General features: G+C 53.8%; 2 protein-coding genes across 3 annotated transcripts; both read right to left on the bottom strand.

Moving 5' to 3' along the window:
* Positions 1-782: 782 nt before the first annotated feature.
* FAM89B (family with sequence similarity 89 member B) lies at positions 783-2,444 on the bottom strand. Its single transcript, XM_029209451.1, has 2 exons — positions 2,009-2,444; positions 783-1,613 (listed from the first exon to the last, which is right to left on the bottom strand). The coding sequence occupies exons 1-2, from the start codon at positions 2,306-2,308 to the stop codon at positions 1,335-1,337; spliced, it is 579 nt and encodes a 192-aa protein (XP_029065284.1). The 5' UTR covers positions 2,309-2,444; the 3' UTR covers positions 783-1,334.
* A 617-nt stretch (positions 2,445-3,061) lies between these two features.
* On the bottom strand, positions 3,062-4,472 carry ZNRD2 (zinc ribbon domain containing 2). Of its 2 annotated transcripts, XM_029209450.1 has the most exons (4): positions 4,424-4,472; positions 4,176-4,327; positions 3,959-4,043; positions 3,184-3,562 (listed from the first exon to the last, which is right to left on the bottom strand). In XM_029209450.1, exons 1-4 carry the CDS (start codon positions 4,440-4,442, stop codon positions 3,219-3,221), a joined length of 600 nt encoding a protein of 199 aa, XP_029065283.1. In that variant the 5' UTR covers positions 4,443-4,472; the 3' UTR covers positions 3,184-3,218. The 2 variants fall into 2 exon arrangements, with proteins under 2 accessions (XP_029065282.1, XP_029065283.1); XM_029209449.1 differs by having other exon boundaries at positions 3,062-3,562; positions 4,176-4,442.
* Between the last annotated feature and the right edge of the window lie 11,838 nt (positions 4,473-16,310).

Here is a 16,310-nt window from a genome sequence, read left to right as displayed (position 1 = left end):
CAAATGTTCAGGCTTCTTTGGGGGAGGGAAGGGAACCTGACACCGGGTTTAGCTCCTAGACCCAGCATCGCGGTTCTCCGTTTCCTCTGTAAGAGAAAGCCTTTTACATACAACCCTGAAGGTCCCAGGTGCTGTTGAGGTGAAGCCAGGCATAGAATGCGGGTGTTGACGCCGCTGGGAGTCTCATGCATCCAAGCCCAGAGGCTTGCCCCCATCTCCCCTCCGGGGCTTGTCTGGCCTCTGGGGAGGCCTGGAGCACTGCGACTTCACGCCCCTTCTGCCTCTGCAACTCTTTTCTCCCGCCTATAGGTCACTCATTCGTCCCAGGCCCTTCCAGGAGGCGCCCTCCCCTCTCTCGCCTAGGGCCCCTCGGCCCTGCCCGCCAGCCCAGGCCCACCCATTTCCTGTGCCGCCCCAACCCCGCCCCCACTCGGGGTGGAAAGTTTCTCTCCTCGAGAAGGGCGGCTCCTTCTCTTTCCTTCCCGGCCGGCCAGGAAAGCCCAAAGCGAGTGGGGAGGGGCGTTGAGCTCCAGGCCTCCGGCCAGAGAGGGGAAGTGACTCGCCCGCACTCACACAACCAACCACGGGACCAAGCTGGGGCAGCTTGGAACGATCGGCAGATCGGCGACTCTGCCCGGGGAGCGAGGGTTCGCACCCTGGCACCGCCGAGCGTCTTCCAACTCGGGGTCTCGGGCACCACCTGCTGGCGGAGCGCGGGGCAGCACTTTACAGAATCACCGCTTATCTTCCCGCCCCTGAGCCAGGCAGTCAGAACACAACAATGCTGAGACAGTTATTTATTTATCTATGCGCCCAGGAGGCTGGCCCCTAAACTTAAATATCCAGCGCGGAGCCTTGGCCCTCCCGGCCGTGGGTGGTGCAGGAATGGGTCCTGGAGAGCCCTTGTCTAGGGCCGTGGAACCCAGGGACCAGAGGTGGGATGCCCCTGAGCCAGCAGCTGCCAATAGCAGCAAAAGGTGAAGAGATAGGAGCCAGGCACTCATCTCAGTCACAGAGATGCCAAGGGGAGTGCTAGATGCTTTGGACCCCACCGCCAGACTGAAGGTCGGCCAAGCTGGAGTACACACATGTGGGAGAAGTGAAGGTCCAGTGCCATGGGCAGAGGCTGTAGCCCAGGTACCTGCCCCAGTGCCAGCTAACCCAAGACAGGAGAGAGAAGGTAGGCCGTTTTGCTCCCAAGGGGCCCAGGCCTTGCCCTCCTCCTGTGAGGTGAGGTGGTATGGGGGAAAGCAGGCACTATAGTCTGAATACTTGCTGAGGGGTGAGTTTCTGAGCCTTTTGCATGGGTACATGCCCCCTACCACCCTAGCTCTTCAGAGGCTGATGTGGAAGGCATCCTGCAGCCACTGGTCTCGGGCATTGTGCGTCTGGGGCACAGTGAGGGGTGGCGGGTCTGGGGGCAGGCTAGCATCAGGAGGCTCGTCATCATCAGATAGGCCAGCATCAGGTGGGTAGGAACTGTCTGAATGCAGGGAGGATGACAGGTCCTGGCACAGGCTCAAGTCTTGGCACAGGTGCTTATAGTCCTGGATCGACTCATACAGGCCCCACAGCTGGCACAGCAGGGACATGTCCAGCTGCCGCAGGCCCACCTGCAAAAGACTGAGAGTGGGCTGGGGTTGGGGTCGAAGCCACCCCCCTAGCCAGTCTTCCCAAGCACAGGCTTTTGTGGACATCAGATGCCATCTACAAGCTTTGAATCTTTAGGCAAGCCACTGACCCTTATCTGCAAGATGGGGACAACATTTATCTAGCAGAATAGAATGAAATAACACTAGTAAGGCATTTAAAAATACATAGTAACTATTACCATAAACGGTAACTAATTATTGTTACCATATCCCCTCTAACCCAACCGGCTTCTGCCAATCCTCTAGACCCAGATAGCGCGCTGCCTTATGTACTCCGCCCCGCCCCAGGACCCTCAAGCTCGGCGGCAGCCCCCATCACCCCGCAACGCCCAGCTGACCGAGGCAAGGCTACTCACCATCTCCTTGCGCAGCGCCGCTAGCGCCGAGTCGAGGTTAACAGGGCGACGCGGGCCGGGGGGACCCGCGGCAGTTCCCGCGTTGGCGGCGCCGGCGGCGTTACGGGGCCCGTCCGGTACGCGGGCGGCCCGGCTCAGCTCATCGTGGATGCGGCTGCGCTGGCTGTAGACGCGCTCCAGCTCCCTCCACGAGCCTCCGCTCGCGTTGAGAAGACCGCTGAGGCCGCGCGGTAACGGCGGAAGACCGGTCAGGGCGCAGCCCGCGCCGCCTGGCGCCTCGGCCGAAGGCAGCCCATTCATGGCCGGACCGGCAGAGGAGGATGCCGCCTCCTTCCCTCCAACGCTCCGCCCGGGCCGCCGCCCGCAGGCCCCGCACCCCGCGGCCCCGCCAGCCGAGCCCAGCCGCCGCCCGCAGGGAGTGCTTTGTTCCTACCCGATTCCTCCGACTCCGCCCCCTGCCCACCCCTCCGTGTGGGCAGGGCCTCTCTTAAAAGGGCAACGGCTGATGCGCCCACGTTGCCCCAGGTCGCAGAGAGCAGAGAACAGGCAATTGGCCACCAGTAGAAGGGGAGCAGGAAAAAGGGGTGAGGGAAGAGGGCAAAAGCGGAGCGTGCGGTTCTTTCGCGGTTCTCCACCCCCACACACAACACTTTAATTATTTATTCTGCCTTATTATAACTCTCAAGGATCTTAAAAGGGGGGGGTGGTCAGGAGACTGAGGATAAGTCCATAATTGATCCCTAATTGACTGACACCCTGTCAGTATCTGAGTACCTGGTCTGGGCCTGAGGTGGGATAGGATGATGGCGTCGGGATGCTCGGGGTAAGGAGGGGAAGCTACCAAGGGGACTGGAACCCCAAATCTCACTCAAGGGTGGGGAATGAGCACTGGATGGCTGAGGAGGTTGCAGGGTTCCTTTAGAGATCGACGCCTGTTTCTGCTTTTGAGGAGGCTGTGGCCTCCTCATCAGAATAAAAGTATCACGTAGTCCTCTCCCGCCTCATCCTTTGAGTGGGGAAACTGAGCAGAAACAAGCCCAACTCATCTCTCAGGGCATCAAGGAGACCAGACTGTGATAGCATGAGAGGCCAAAAGTAGGAAAAAGATGAGCAGAGCTGGGGCTTACATGCACACTCAGAACCAAGAAAAGAAAAAATCACACAAGAGGAACAGCTGTTTTTCTACAGGGATTTTCTCAGGAGGGGTTCTTTAGTGTTGCAGCTGCTGCAGGCTGTGCAGAGCTTCAGCACAAGCCCGGATAAGGCTACACAGCTGGATGCTAGTCTCCAGGGAGGTGCTAGAGCCCAGCTCAGCTGAGGCCCAGGTCAGTTTCTGCAGGAGAGCCTCTTGTGTGCAGACCACGACATCTGCATTTGGAGGCACAGCAGGAGGGGGCGGCCCCTGGACTGCCTTGAGCCCTGCTGCAGCTCCCTCACAGTGCTCTGGACGGGGTACTGGGGGCTGAGGGGCAGGCCGAGAGCCCAAGGGGGGCTCCGAAGCAGAGGCGAGCTGGTGCTCCCGAGCTTGGGAGAGGGCAGCCTGGGCATTCAGAGCTAAAAGAGGAAAAAGCCGGTGGAATGGTCAGGATACCTGGCTCACCTCAGCCCTGAGCCACTTCCCTACTCTTTACTGTTCTGCTCTCTCTCTAGTTGAGATGTTTTCCCTGCCCCAGTATAAGGCAATTTATCCATTTTCTTCTTTGTATCAGAGTTATTTATGCCCTTGCTTCATCTCTCTCATCAGAACTATGCCTAATAAGCTCAGACTCTCCATGATCTCTGGCACACGGTAGGTGCTTGGTGCTCTTACTGAATGAATGGTCCTTTCCAGAGCTGAAAGGAAAAAGCAACTCACCCCCGCCTCACCCACAAATACCACTGTCACCTCCCACCTACTGTTCCTGAGCCTCTCTCACCACACTTCTTCACCAAGCACACTCGACACCTCACCCGGATTATCTTTGTCCACGTCTGAGTCGAGCTCCTGGCAAGCCACGCAGTAGATTTTCCGCTGTTTGTCTTGGAGGAGGATCGTCTAGGGGCCAGAAAGCACACGGGGCAGGGGTGAGACGCCGGGCGATGGGGTCCAGAGGGGAGCGCAGGTCAAGGGCCGTGTGGCCTGGTCCGCGGCCCCATCTTGGATCCCACGTCCCGAGTCTCTCCTCACCCCGCAGTCCGCGCACGTCTCGCCCAGCATGCGGTAACCACGCAGCAGGTAGTCGCCCATGAGCCGGGAGATGCGATCCTGCCGCTCCCGCCGCGCTTGCAGCACCTTCGTCTCCGCTTCGGTCGGGGGCTCCCAGGAAAAGTCGTCGACTTCTGGGGGAAGAGAGGCACAAGGGGCCGGGGGGTCTTGCCGAAGAAGGCTGCATCCCGCAACCCGCAGCCACAAACCCCCGCAGCCCAAGTCCTCACCAGAGCCGTTCAGGGCCATGTTGCCGTTGTCGCCGCTAGACTCACCGGAAGTGACGCACAAGCCGCGCGCCTTCCGCTTGGCTCCGCCCCCTCCGTGTGGGGCCGAGGATGAGGGCGGAAATGACGCTCTGTGTGCTCCGACGTCGCGATGCCCAGAGTGGGGCGTGTCTGCCGCAGACTAGACCCTGTCCCATTGGTGTGCCCCTCGGTGGGAGCCTGTGGACAAGAACTTTCGACTGGCCGGGCCTGAGGAGGGGCGTCTCCGTGATCATACAGCTCAAAGTCGCAGGGCCCGGAAGTGGCTGCGCAGAGTCGCTCTTCCTGCCCGCCGCGGAGGGAGGGGACTGGTTGGCTTGAGAAATCTCCGCTGGCCTCCGCCTCCCCTGGAGTTTCCCTTTCCGCACTGGCAGGACCCGGGACAGGCGGGGCAGTGGCAACATCACAACACCCTTGATAACAAACGGCCCTTTACGCGTGCGTGGAGCCTCCTCGGGCCTCAGTCCTTCCCTTCTCACTTCAACTGGCAAGGCAGGCCAGGCGGCGATCGTTCTCGCTGCCTTTTAGCTTATTTCAAGACCCCTCCCCTTCTGCACGTTCGGTGTTACAGTCTGCCCACCCCCTATCTTCCCCACCCAAAGGCCTGGGACTGATTCAAAGTCAGCCCCTAAGAAGACATTTTGTTTTGTTGAAGTTTGAACCCTCGAAAGCCAGCTGACCGCGGGTGGGGGGGGGTGGAAATCGCTGTGCTGGGCATGCGCAGTTTCGGTTCCAGCCGCAACTGAGTGATACATGCTGGAGGGTGGGGATGAGGGGTTTATTACACATGCCTGTGACCGTTATGCTCTTCTCGAGTGCGTTGCTATTAAAATTACTAGTGCTCCCTGACCATTGGCCTTGGTGGGTTTTTTTTTTTTCCTCTTTGTTCTTTTTCCATACACCTCTTCTCTTTGTAGGTTTGAAGAAGCCAGGTGGAGCAGGCAGCAGTCCCCAGATGTGCAGCCTGCAGTGCCTCAAGGCAGTACACCAGGTCAGTGGAGAAGGAGCTAGGACTTAGACTCCCGTGATCTCATCGGCAATCTCCTTCTCTGACTGGCAGCACATGCTTTCAGTTTTACCTGAAGATAGAGTACCCTCCTTCTGCCCCATCTTCCTCCTACATAGACTCCCTGGAACTTACATTTTCTGACTCTTCCTGCCTCCTGCTTCCTTGGAGAGCCCTGTGCCCCACGTCACTCTGTCCATCTACCAGCAGCCTCTTGGGCAGCAGTGTACCTGACTCAGGGCCTGACACCAGGTCAGTTCTGCCAAAATGACTAGGCACCCTTGGCCTCTAGCCTATATGCACAGATCCTTCGGGTCCTTACTATCTTCAGCTCCCAGCACGCCCCACCCCCCACCGAATTCCTCGATGCACCCTTCTGTGTCATCATAATGGCCCATATCCACTCAGCAGCTTATCCTGTCTGACACCAACTAAGATCCTTACACTCATCCTCCCATTTACTCCCTTTCATTTATTCCTCATGACAACTACTCTCTTCTGGGTGGGGTTTGGGAGTGGAAAGGTAGCGCCTCACAGTCCAGGTCTGCCCCATTGTAACAACCAATGACTCATCCTGACGTGCAGCAACAAAGACCCAATGCAGCCAAAAAAAGAAAAAAGAAAAAGACTCATTCTGGGAGTACAGAAGTTTCCACCTCCTTTCAGGCAGTATTTACAGAGATGCACACACATATTAAACATGAATGGAGGGAAATTCATTACTGCTATGGACAAAAAAATAGATGAATCATTAGAACTTTGCTGGCTCACTTGGGAGAGGAGGGGCAGGGCATGTGATGCTTGGTAAGGAAGAATGGCAACAGCTGGGTCATCTTACAGCTCAGCCCTTTCTACAGGCTATCATGCGAATCTTATATCTATTCTGAGATGACAGTAAAAGGTCTCAGCTTTTCCCCCCTAATGGGTCTTGGCTGCTATAAGGGAGCTTTATCCCTCTTCCGGGAAATTTCCTTGAGACAAACTCCCATAGGAAACCATAGATGAGGCATTTATTACTCTTTGGGCTCCTATTGTCTTACTTTAGGTTTACAGTACTGCTACAGGTGCCCCAAAGAAATCTAGATAAATTCTTGTGATCAGCTCCACTGCCCTAGAAAACACTCCTAGCCCTTCTGTTAAAACAAGGCGAAAATGAGACATTATTATGACAGGGGGACAGAAATACCCTCTATCAAGGTAGTCTCCTTTTAATAAAAGTCACGGCTGTGCAAGTCAAGCCCAAGTCCTGACAGACATCTATAGAACGCTCCACCCAAAAACAGCAGGTCATATTCTTCTCAAATATACATGCTCCAGGACAGACCATATGTTAGACCATAAAGCAAGTCTCAATACACTTAAAAGGGTTGAAATAATACAAAGTATGTTCTCAGATCACAGTGGAATGAAATTAGCAATCAGTAAAAGAAGAAAATTTGGGAAATTCACAAATATGTGGAAATTAGACAACACCCTCTTAAATAACTAATGGGTCATAGAAGAAAACACATGGGAAATTAGAAACTGCTTGGAGATTAATGAAAACACAGCATAACAAAACTTATGAGATACAGCCAAAGCAGTGCTTAGAGGGCAATTTATAGTTGTATATTCTTATATTTAAAAGAAAAAAAAAAGTCTCGATTCAGTAACCTAATCTTCCACCTTAAGAAACTAGAAAAAAGAGCAAACTAAACCCAAAGCAAGCAGAAGGAAGACTAGAATAGATTAGAGAAAATCAACTCACCTTAAAGTTAGTTCTTTAGAAGATCAACAAAATTGCCAAACCATTAGCAAGACTGACCAACTCAAGCCCAGGTCAGCCAAAGGGTGTGAACCTTGCCGCTCCAGCTGGAAAGCAATGTTGCTGTGGTTGCTGAGTCAAGGAGTCCCCAAATGTGAGATAGATAATGTCAGGACCCTGCCGCCTAATAGAGGGCTTTGGACGGCAATGTTCTCAGCTAACTGGAAACAAATCGTGGCTGATCAAACTCTCTAGATCACTTATGCAGATGCCCATGCTAAAGGCCCATTCTCTGATGAGACCGACATGAATCAAGCTGTTGTTCGAGCCTGCACTGCCCAGATTGTCTCCATTTCTGCCTGGACCCATCATGATACCAGATATGGCAACATGTCCACCATCACAGAGTGGGCACAAAGTGAAGGACTCTATGCTGCCGATGCAGAAGCCACCACTCCATGCCAGATTTGTGATCCCGGTCAAAAGTTCATCTGTTTGTCCTGTGAAGAGGAGGCTACAGTGTATGTGGCATTGCCCCGCCCACTCCTGAGAGATTGAATGCATGGGACCTTTGACTCCTTCCTGGGGCTATGGATGGTGTCTCACACTTTTTCAGGTTACAGTGGTACTGTTTCAGGCCAATCAGCCAACTTTGGTCACCCCATTGTGGTTCTTGAGACGAATCTGTGTAATTGTTTTTGGCTTTCTGGACCAATTGAAGTCTAACAATGGTGCACCTTTCATCTCAGGCCACTCAACAATGGGCTGATAGTCTAGGTATTTGGTGATCCTTCTATCCTCCCTGTCATCCACAAGCATGTGGTACTGTTGAGCACTGAAATAGCTCCTCAAAAATTAGCTCAAAGAGATTTCTGGCTCTCCCTCCTGGTCCACACACCTTAGTACAGCAGTTCAATAACTGAATGTGGCTGTCCCCAGGATGGGACCATCTCATCTAGGCCATGTCCTTCATAATGATTGAGATGAGAGGGGTGGGGTTTATATAGACCAGTTTTGAAAATTTAGGGTTCCACGTTCACCATTCCTGGACATAATGCTTCTCTCTTTCCCTTAACAGCAACCCCAGGTCAGCCTGATTGGTGCAACTCCGGGAGATAGCCCAGTCAGAAAGGGGCCTAGGGGATTCTCAACCACCTGGATTCTCTTATTTGACTGACACGGTCCTAGATCATGAGAATACCTGGAGTGCTTGGCACGCACACCTCTCTCTCTGAGTCCCCGAACAGTGGCCTACATGTAGAGTGGGGGACATAGTGGGCTCCTGTATGTTTTATAAAAATGTCCTTGTCCTTCTTGCACCTGACCCTTCCAGATGAAAAGTGTAAGTAGGAGGTGATTGGAAAAAAGGTGAAGTTCTAACTACTAGAATAGAACACATCGATTTTGTGACACTGGAGGGAGAATAACAACCTTGGCACTTGGGGAGGGGACACCTCAGACCCTGGGAGAAATGGGGGAAAGAAAGACACTTACAGTCTTTGTCTTTCCAAACCACTTGGAGCCTTCTTCACTGAGGACAACATCTTGGTCCAGCTCGCCCAAACTGTTTCAAGTGACTTAAATTTAACTGACTGCTGAGTCTGCCATGCTCCACTAGACAGTTCTGACCTGGATTTGATTGCCATTCTGCTTAACCTTACCAAGAGATTGGAAGCAGCAGCGGGTAGCCTCAGCTCCTGTACCTCCTACATAAAATACCTGTCAACAACATCACCTCCAGATACAGATCCCAGGCCCAATCCTGGAGCTATCACCACTCAATCATGCCATGGAGTAGATGAATGGCATCTGGCTGGTGACATGGGCAAACAGGACTAACTGCCCTTAGCCAAGCCCTCCAAAAACAAGGACTAGACTTAATTATTTGGATTGGGCTGGAAGCCCTAAGGCCTATGGACTTGAAGGGAGGCACTGTCAACCTGGGCCCCCTCTAGCTGATGTAAGTCCCACTTGGGGGCGCCATGTTTTTTCCCAGAAGCACCACTAGTACCCTTGAGACTGCATGATTGACGTGGAAGTCACACATTAACTTGTCTCTCTCCAGAAAACAGAGTGACTTGAAATTTATCCTTGACTTTAGCCTACTTGCAAACTAACACATTAGCCTGCCACAGGTTCATGCATGCTGGCAGAAGATAGGAGACTCCTGGGTCAGAGAAAAAGGACCTTCTTACTCATGGCTGGAAGCATTAATCCAGGTACAGCAGATATATTGATTGCACAGACTCTAGTCTGCAAGGAAGAAGTACAGGAGAAATCCATCATCCATAGCAACCTTGGTCAGTGAATTGAGGCTCTCCTGAATGCCTTCTGGGCCAAGGTGGAAAGGTTGATGCAGAGAACTAAGGAGCGAGCCACCTGGCTTTCTAAGGTAGATATGATGCTTTATGGATTTGTTCATCTGGGAGGCATGGATGAGGTCAGGACTGCAAGTTGGCTTCATCCTGCTGCTTGTAGTTCTGTTGGTAGTAGCTTTAATTAAATGCTGTATGACACAAATTGAACAGATTTGGTCCTAGCCTCTGTCGATCAGATTTGCCAACAGAGTGGTGAACTCATGGGAAAATTCGCCCAAAGCCAAGACAGTGTAGAAATGAGGGGTGGATATTACTGTAAGACAATTCTCCAGGGATCTCTTGAGTTTCTGCGCATTTTGCAAGCGAGGCAAGTGACTGCCTTTGTCCTGGACTCTCTTCTCAAGGATATTGGTACAGTGAATAGCCATGGAATATCGAGACAGAATCTCCCTCCAGTGCAAAGGGCAGTCATTAGAAAAGACTTGCGTTCTTAAGTTTAGCGTCCTCTCCCATACCACAGTCCACTGTGTGCAGGAGTCTATCTAGGTCATTGGTGCCACCCCCACGGGACCTGGGGACAAGAGGACTGATGTTAATATGTTGATGATCATGCTATTTACTGTGCCATGAATAATGGTCCTTTGTCTCTGACCTAGGAATCTCCTGTCTTCTGCCAGCATGCACGAACCTGTGGCAGGCTCACTTGTGTTTGCAAGTAAGGTAAAACCTCAGACCCGGGACTTCCCTGGTGGCGCAGTGGTTAAGAATCCACCTGTCAATGCAGGGGATACAGGTTCGAGCCCTGGTCCAGGAAGATCCCACATGCCGCGGAGCAGCTAAGCCCCTGCGCCACAACTACTGAGCCCGTATGCCTCAACTACTGAAGCCTATGTGCCTAGAGCCTGTGCTCCGCAACAAAGAGAAGCCACTGCAATGAGAAGTCAGCGCACCGCAACGAAGAGTAGTCCCCGCTTGCCGCAACTGAGAAAGCCCGTGCACAGCAACGAAGATCCAACGCAGCCAAAATAAATAAATTAAAAAAAAAAAAAAAGACTCCACACTCCTAATGCAGGGGGCCCGGGTTCGATCGCTGGTCGGGGAACTAGATCCCACATGCATGTTGCAACTAAGAGTTCCCATGCTGCAACTAAGGAGCCCACAAGCCACAACTAAGGAGCCTGCCTGCTGCAACTAAGACCTGGCGCAACCAAATAAATAAAATAAATATATAAAAAATTAAACAAAGAAACCTCAGATCCATCATAGTCCTTGACAAGGGAGCAAGCACATAGAAGGTCTCAGAAGTGCTGGTGGTAAAGCCCATTCAGACCAGTAATGGTGGGTAGACTAGCTGTTTGGGAAGTGTGAGACCCTTCCCTACCCTCATGTGAGCCAGCCCAACATCTGTCCCTACCTGTGGCACAGTGGATGTGGCAGTAGTTAGGCCTGTCCCTGAGTAACAGCACACCCCACAGCAGCATATTCACACACAGCTCAGTTACAGGTCCCACTTGACTGCCTCATCTGGTGGGTCAGGTTCACATGACAACGAGTGGCCTATGCTGTGTAGCCGAGGCTCTGAAAATCGTAACTGGCATTATTTTATCATCACGGCAACAGGCCTCCAGAAGGGGTCGACTTTTCTTCTTGTCTTTCACTGCAATGTGAATTGACCTGACGTTTCTGGGAAACAAGAAAGGACTAGATGATACAGTAGCAAAAATAATAATACTCGGGCTTCCCTGGTGGCGCAGTGGTTGAGAGTCCGCCTGCCGATGCAGGGGACACGGGTTCGTGCCCCGGTCCGGGAAGATCCCACATGCCGCGGAGCGGCTGTGCCCGTGAGCCACGGCCGCTGAGCCTGCGCGTCCGGAGCCTGTTGCTCCGCAACGGGAGAGGCCACAACAGTGAGAGGCCCGCGTACCGCAAAAAAAAAAAAAAAAAAGAAACAGCAACAAAAAAATAATAATACTCAACTTTTGGTGTATTTTTTCTTGGGGCCGGGCACTATACTAAGAGCTTGAATTATCTCCTTTAATCCTCAGGACAAGTCTGTGAGTTATGTCTCCCAATGTGCAGATGGAGAAGCTGAAGCCTGGACAGGTTAAGAGATTTAGTCACAGTCACCCTGCTGGGATGTGGCAGGGCTGTGACCCCATCTGGTCAGCGCACGTCCAGAGCTGGATTCTCACCAGTGGACTCTTCCTGGGTTTGGAAGGTGGAGACGAGGGGCAGGGCTGAAGATCCTCTCTGACTGATCAAGCATGAAGACTGGTTCATTGTGTTTTCCAATCCCATCTCTCAGTGCCCTTCATCACAGCAGGGGCACAACAGAGGGGCTCAGTGACAGTCACTTTCAGTAAATTGTCTTTGGAGAGACATGCTTCAGGGCAGAATGGTCCCCTCCAGGCTTCTGAAACTTCCAACCGTCATCTTTAGAACCTACAACCCTTAGAGCCATTTCTTTCTTCAGAGTCTAGAAGCTTCCCAAAGACATTCAGAACTCAGAGAGGTGACACAGAGCCTGGCGCATGGTCAGCCCTCTTTCAATGTTATTCTCCCCCTCCCCCCAGGCAGCCAGCTCCCACCCACAGCCCACTGTGGACCCCAGACCCAGATAATGATGAAAAGAGCTAACATATACTGAGGACTTACCATGTGCCCAGCATCCAACAAGGCTTCATGAATGTCAGCTCCTTTGCTTCGTTGTCTAAAAATGAGGAAAGGAGGCCTAGGGGAGATGAAGAATTTCCCCAATGCACACAGCTGGTGCAGGAAGATCGAATGCCAGAAAACCACCACCGTGTTATGCTGCCTCCTGAAATGAAACTTCCCTTACGCAGGCTGCCGCTGCCTCGTCCAGCCAGTTCCCCTAAGGAGGCATTGGGAGCCCTGGGTTTGGGTTCTGGCTCTGCCGTTAACCAGCCATGAAACCTTGGCCAAGTCCCTTGCCATCTCTGAGCCTCAAGAACCCCTCTGCACAAAGGAACCCTTCCCTAACATTTAAGCAGTCTGATCATTCCCCGGGGCTGGGGTCCCAGGGCTCTTCCTTGCCACATTCTAGCAAAGCCCTTCATTGCCCTCCTATCTTTAGGACATTTGTGGGACCCCTCTCATTCCTCCCTCCCAGGAGCACTGTGTAGGTTTTGGATCAGGCCGGCTTAAGTTCAATCCCCACATCTTACTCACCAGATGATGCAAGTCTAATTGTTCCGTCTTTCAGAGTTCCGTGGTCTCAGTCCATTCAGTCAATCAGCCAACTTCAGCACCCTCTGCCTGCCAGGCCCTGTACTAGGATCTGGAGGCAAGGTTGTACCTCCCTGAGAGGGCGGTGAGACGCACCGTAAGTAACCAAGCCCACAAAGAAGAATGTTTCAGGCTGTGCTGAAGACCAGCAGGAGACAAAGCGGGGATGTGACCCAAAGGGCCGGGGACGGCTGTTTTAGAGAAATGCCTTCTGGAGGCAGGACCCCAAGACATGAAGGATCAGGCCACGCCGAGGACCTTGCAGGCCCAGGTGAGCAGACAGAAGCTGCTGGACGGTTTTGTTGTTGTTGTTTTGTTTTGTTTTTAAATTAATTGTTGGAGGTTTTTTAAGCCAAGAAGGATCATGGTTGGAATTAGGTTTTTGTTGGTTTTTTAAAAATTAATTAATTAATTTATTTATTTGGTTGCGCTGGCTCGTAGTTGCAGCAGGTGGGCTCCTTGGTTGTGGCATGTGAAATCTAGTTCCCTGAACAGGGATCGAACCCAGGCCCCCTGCATTGAGAGTGCGGAGTCTTAACCACTGCCCCACCAGAGAAGTCCCTGGAATTAAGGGGAGGTTGTTTGTTTGTTTGTTTTTATTTTTGGCTGCATTGGGTCTTTGTTGCTGCGCGCAGGCTTTCTCTAGTTGCAGCGAGCGGGGGCTACCCTTCGTTGTGCTGCGCGGGTTTCTCATTGCAGTGGCTTCTCTTGCTGCGGAGCACGGGCTCTAGGTGTGCAGGCTCAGTAGTTGTGGCGCACGGGCTTAGTTGCTCTGCGGCATGTGGGATCTTCCCGGACCAGGGCTCAAACCCGTGTCCCCTGCATTGGCAGGTGGATTCCTAACCCCTGCGCCACCAGGGAAGCCCTGGAATTAGGTTTTAAGAGGTGACTCTGGCACCAGGTGGAGGAGGGACAGGGCCAGGCAGAAATGGCAGTGGGGAGACCCGTTAGACAACAGAAGTGATCTGGACTGACCACAGAGGTCATGGTCTCCTTGGACTTGCAGGAGAACTCACATCTAGGAGGCATGCTGGTCGATTCAAGGAAGATGGGGTGGCTGGGTGTGGTGACACAGGAGATGCGGAGAGAAAAGTTGCACAGGCCACGGACACTACCTGCGTTGGACTGTCGCAGTAGCCCTGCAGATCCACTCTGCATCCTTGTCCGCCCTGCCTCATGCCTCGAGGCTCACCTTGCCTGCTGTGTTCCCTCCCCAGCACCCCCTGCCCACAGGCTTCCTTTGGGGTTCGGCCCCTGGGGGGCCCAGCTGGACAGGAAGAGACCGGGGGTAATATTTATTTCCGCAGCTCCCTCCCCGCAGGCTGCATGAGGGCAGGTCCCACCGGATTGTGCTGAAGGCCGCCGCTCCCCAGGGCAGCCCCCCTTCCGGCTCCAGCTCCGGTGGCTGCAGACTTAGGTTAATGTTCATCACCCGCGGGAGGGTGCCCACTGCTGGGTTCCTGATGAGCTGAGGAGTTTGGCACCGACAGTAGGTAAACTCATGGAGCACTCACTGTGTGCCGCTTGCCCTCACGGCTCCCCGTGGCTCAGTCCCCTCAACAGCCCCCCAACAAGGGCTGCCTTCCCCCCATCCCACTCTCAGCAGCATCAGACAGCCTTGGCCGTGCCCTCCTCCCAATCGCTCCTCTGGGCTCTTCCTGCATCACACTCCTGGTTTTCCTCTCTGCTCCCTCCAGCTGCTCCTTCTAAGTCACTTCTGACGCTGCCTCTTCTTTCTCATCTGGGAGTCGTGACCTCCCTGGTTCGCCTTGGGCCCTCTTCTCTCCCCAGGCGAGCCCACCCTTTCCCATGGCCATAAATGCCCCTGTAGGCGGAGGACCCCAAGTCTGTGTCTCCAGGGCAGACATTCTGTTTGAGCTCCAGGCCCCTGGATTGAGACATCTCCACGTGGATGACACAAGCATCTCAAACTTGGCAAGTTGCAAACAGAGCCCCACACTCTCCCCCAGGTCTCCCTCTCTTCTGCCGCCTTCCTCACCCACCCAGGGGCTCAGGCCAAACACCTGGGAGCCATTCACACCACCTGCCTCTTGTGCACCCTCCACTTTACCTAGTCTCTAGATTCCACTCCCCAAACACATCTCCACTGCGTCCAAGCCGAGTCCTCTCTCCTGGGACGATGGCATCAGCACCCCCCCTTGCTCTGATACAGCCCCATGGCAATGAAAATAAAACTCAGATTCCTCACCGTGGCCTCCCGCCTCTGCCTCCGGATGCCCTCTCTCCACCTCCCCACCCCGTTGCTCCGCTGGCCTTCTCTCAGCTCCTAGAAGAAATGAATCTCTTTCCTACCCTTCACCCCGCATGCCCCTGTGTAAATTGTCTCCTCAACAGAGGCCCCTCGACTCCTCGGGCGTCCTACAGGCTCTCCCCACCGCCTGGCTGTTAACTCCTGCTCCTTCTCCAGCTCCTGGCTCAAAAGTCCCTTCGGGCTTCCCTGGTGGCGCAGTGGTTGAGAGTCCGCCTGCCGATGCAGGGGACACGGGTTCGTGCCACGGTCCGGGAGGATCCCACATGCCGCGGAGCGGCTGGGCCCGTGAGCCATGGCCTCTGAGCCTGCGCGTCCGGAGCCTGTGCTCTGCAACAGGAGAGGCCACAACAGTGAGAGGCCCGCGTACCGCAAAAAAAAAAAAAAAAAAAGTCCCTTTGTCAGAAGGGCTTCCTGGACCTCCAGGTCCCACCACCTCTCTTGTTCCCAGCTCCTTAGTCGTCTCTGTCCCAGCACCGGCCTCTGTCCCAGCCTCAGCCACGTATGAATTGATTTGTCAGATGTCTGTCTCCTCTAGTACAGAAGCCCCGGCAGGGCAGAGATTCGTTCCACTTGTTAGCAGGAGCACGCGGAAAGTTCCTAGTCTGTTGAGTGAATAGATCCCCATTTTACAGGTGAGAAAACTGAGACTCAGAGAGATTAGGACTCTAACCCTGGTCTGTTTATGCTGTGTTCCAAGGGCCAGGTTCAGATGAGCATGGGGGAAAGATGACTAGAAAATGCTCAGCCCTACACGTGGCAAGTGGTGAGCACTCAGTACTACCCCCTGCCTCAGTGTGGGACCAGAGCCCCGAGGGAGTGTGCGGGCAGCCCTTACACACCCTCCCAGCCCCACTGGGGACATGGGATTGCCCCCATCCTACCTCTGCAATACCTGTCTATGTGAACAGGGTCTGAGCCCACTGAGCAATTCGGGCAGGGGTCCACCAAAGAGTCTCCCTCAGTTCCCCCAAATGAGCCCACCCTCAAAGTGAAAACCATGAGTTCCTTGCACGGGTGTGCCTGGAGGCAAGTCCCTGAACCCCCTTTCCCTCAGTCAGCCTGCAGCCCCCGTTCCCCTCGGAGAGAGAGTGTCACCCTGACTTGTCTGTGTCCCACTCTGGATGCGCCCTGGTCACACCCACCCCCTGCTGAATTCTGTGAGTCAGAGACCGAATCCTGGGGTCTCCTGGCTAGGTGCCCGGGATATGGTCTGGGCCCCAGGGCACTGCAGCCCTCAAGGGCCTCCCTTCCAGACTAGCGGACAG

The sequence above is a fragment of the Monodon monoceros genome, unplaced genomic scaffold (assembly GCF_005190385.1).
Source record: "Monodon monoceros isolate NGI ecotype Baffin Bay Population unplaced genomic scaffold, NGI_Narwhal_1 Super_Scaffold_7, whole genome shotgun sequence".
Classification (NCBI taxonomy): Eukaryota; Metazoa; Chordata; class Mammalia; order Artiodactyla; family Monodontidae; genus Monodon; species Monodon monoceros.
Note: the sequence above shows the minus strand (reverse complement) of the source record. Positions and strands in the feature narration are given on the sequence as shown.

What these genes read in the sequence shown, in the direction of transcription:
- ZNRD2 (XM_029209449.1), bottom strand. Translation starts at nt 4,442, where the DNA reads ATGGCCCTGAACGGCTCTGGTGAGGACTTGGGCTGCGGGGGTTTGTGG. An exon ending in AGACGTGCGCGGACTGCGGG is followed by an intron (nt 4,044 to 4,175) that starts GTGAGGAGAGAC and finishes TCTGGCCCCTAG; the next exon opens with ACGATCCTCCTCCAAGACAA. An exon ending in CGTGGACAAAGATAATCCGG is followed by an intron (nt 3,563 to 3,958) that starts GTGAGGTGTCGA and finishes TTCCTCTTTTAG; the next exon opens with CTCTGAATGCCCAGGCTGCC.
- FAM89B (XM_029209451.1), bottom strand. Translation starts at nt 2,308, where the DNA reads ATGAATGGGCTGCCTTCGGCCGAGGCGCCAGGCGGCGCGGGCTGCGCC. An exon ending in CGGCGCTGCGCAAGGAGATG is followed by an intron (nt 1,614 to 2,008) that starts GTGAGTAGCCTT and finishes AGTCTTTTGCAG; the next exon opens with GTGGGCCTGCGGCAGCTGGA.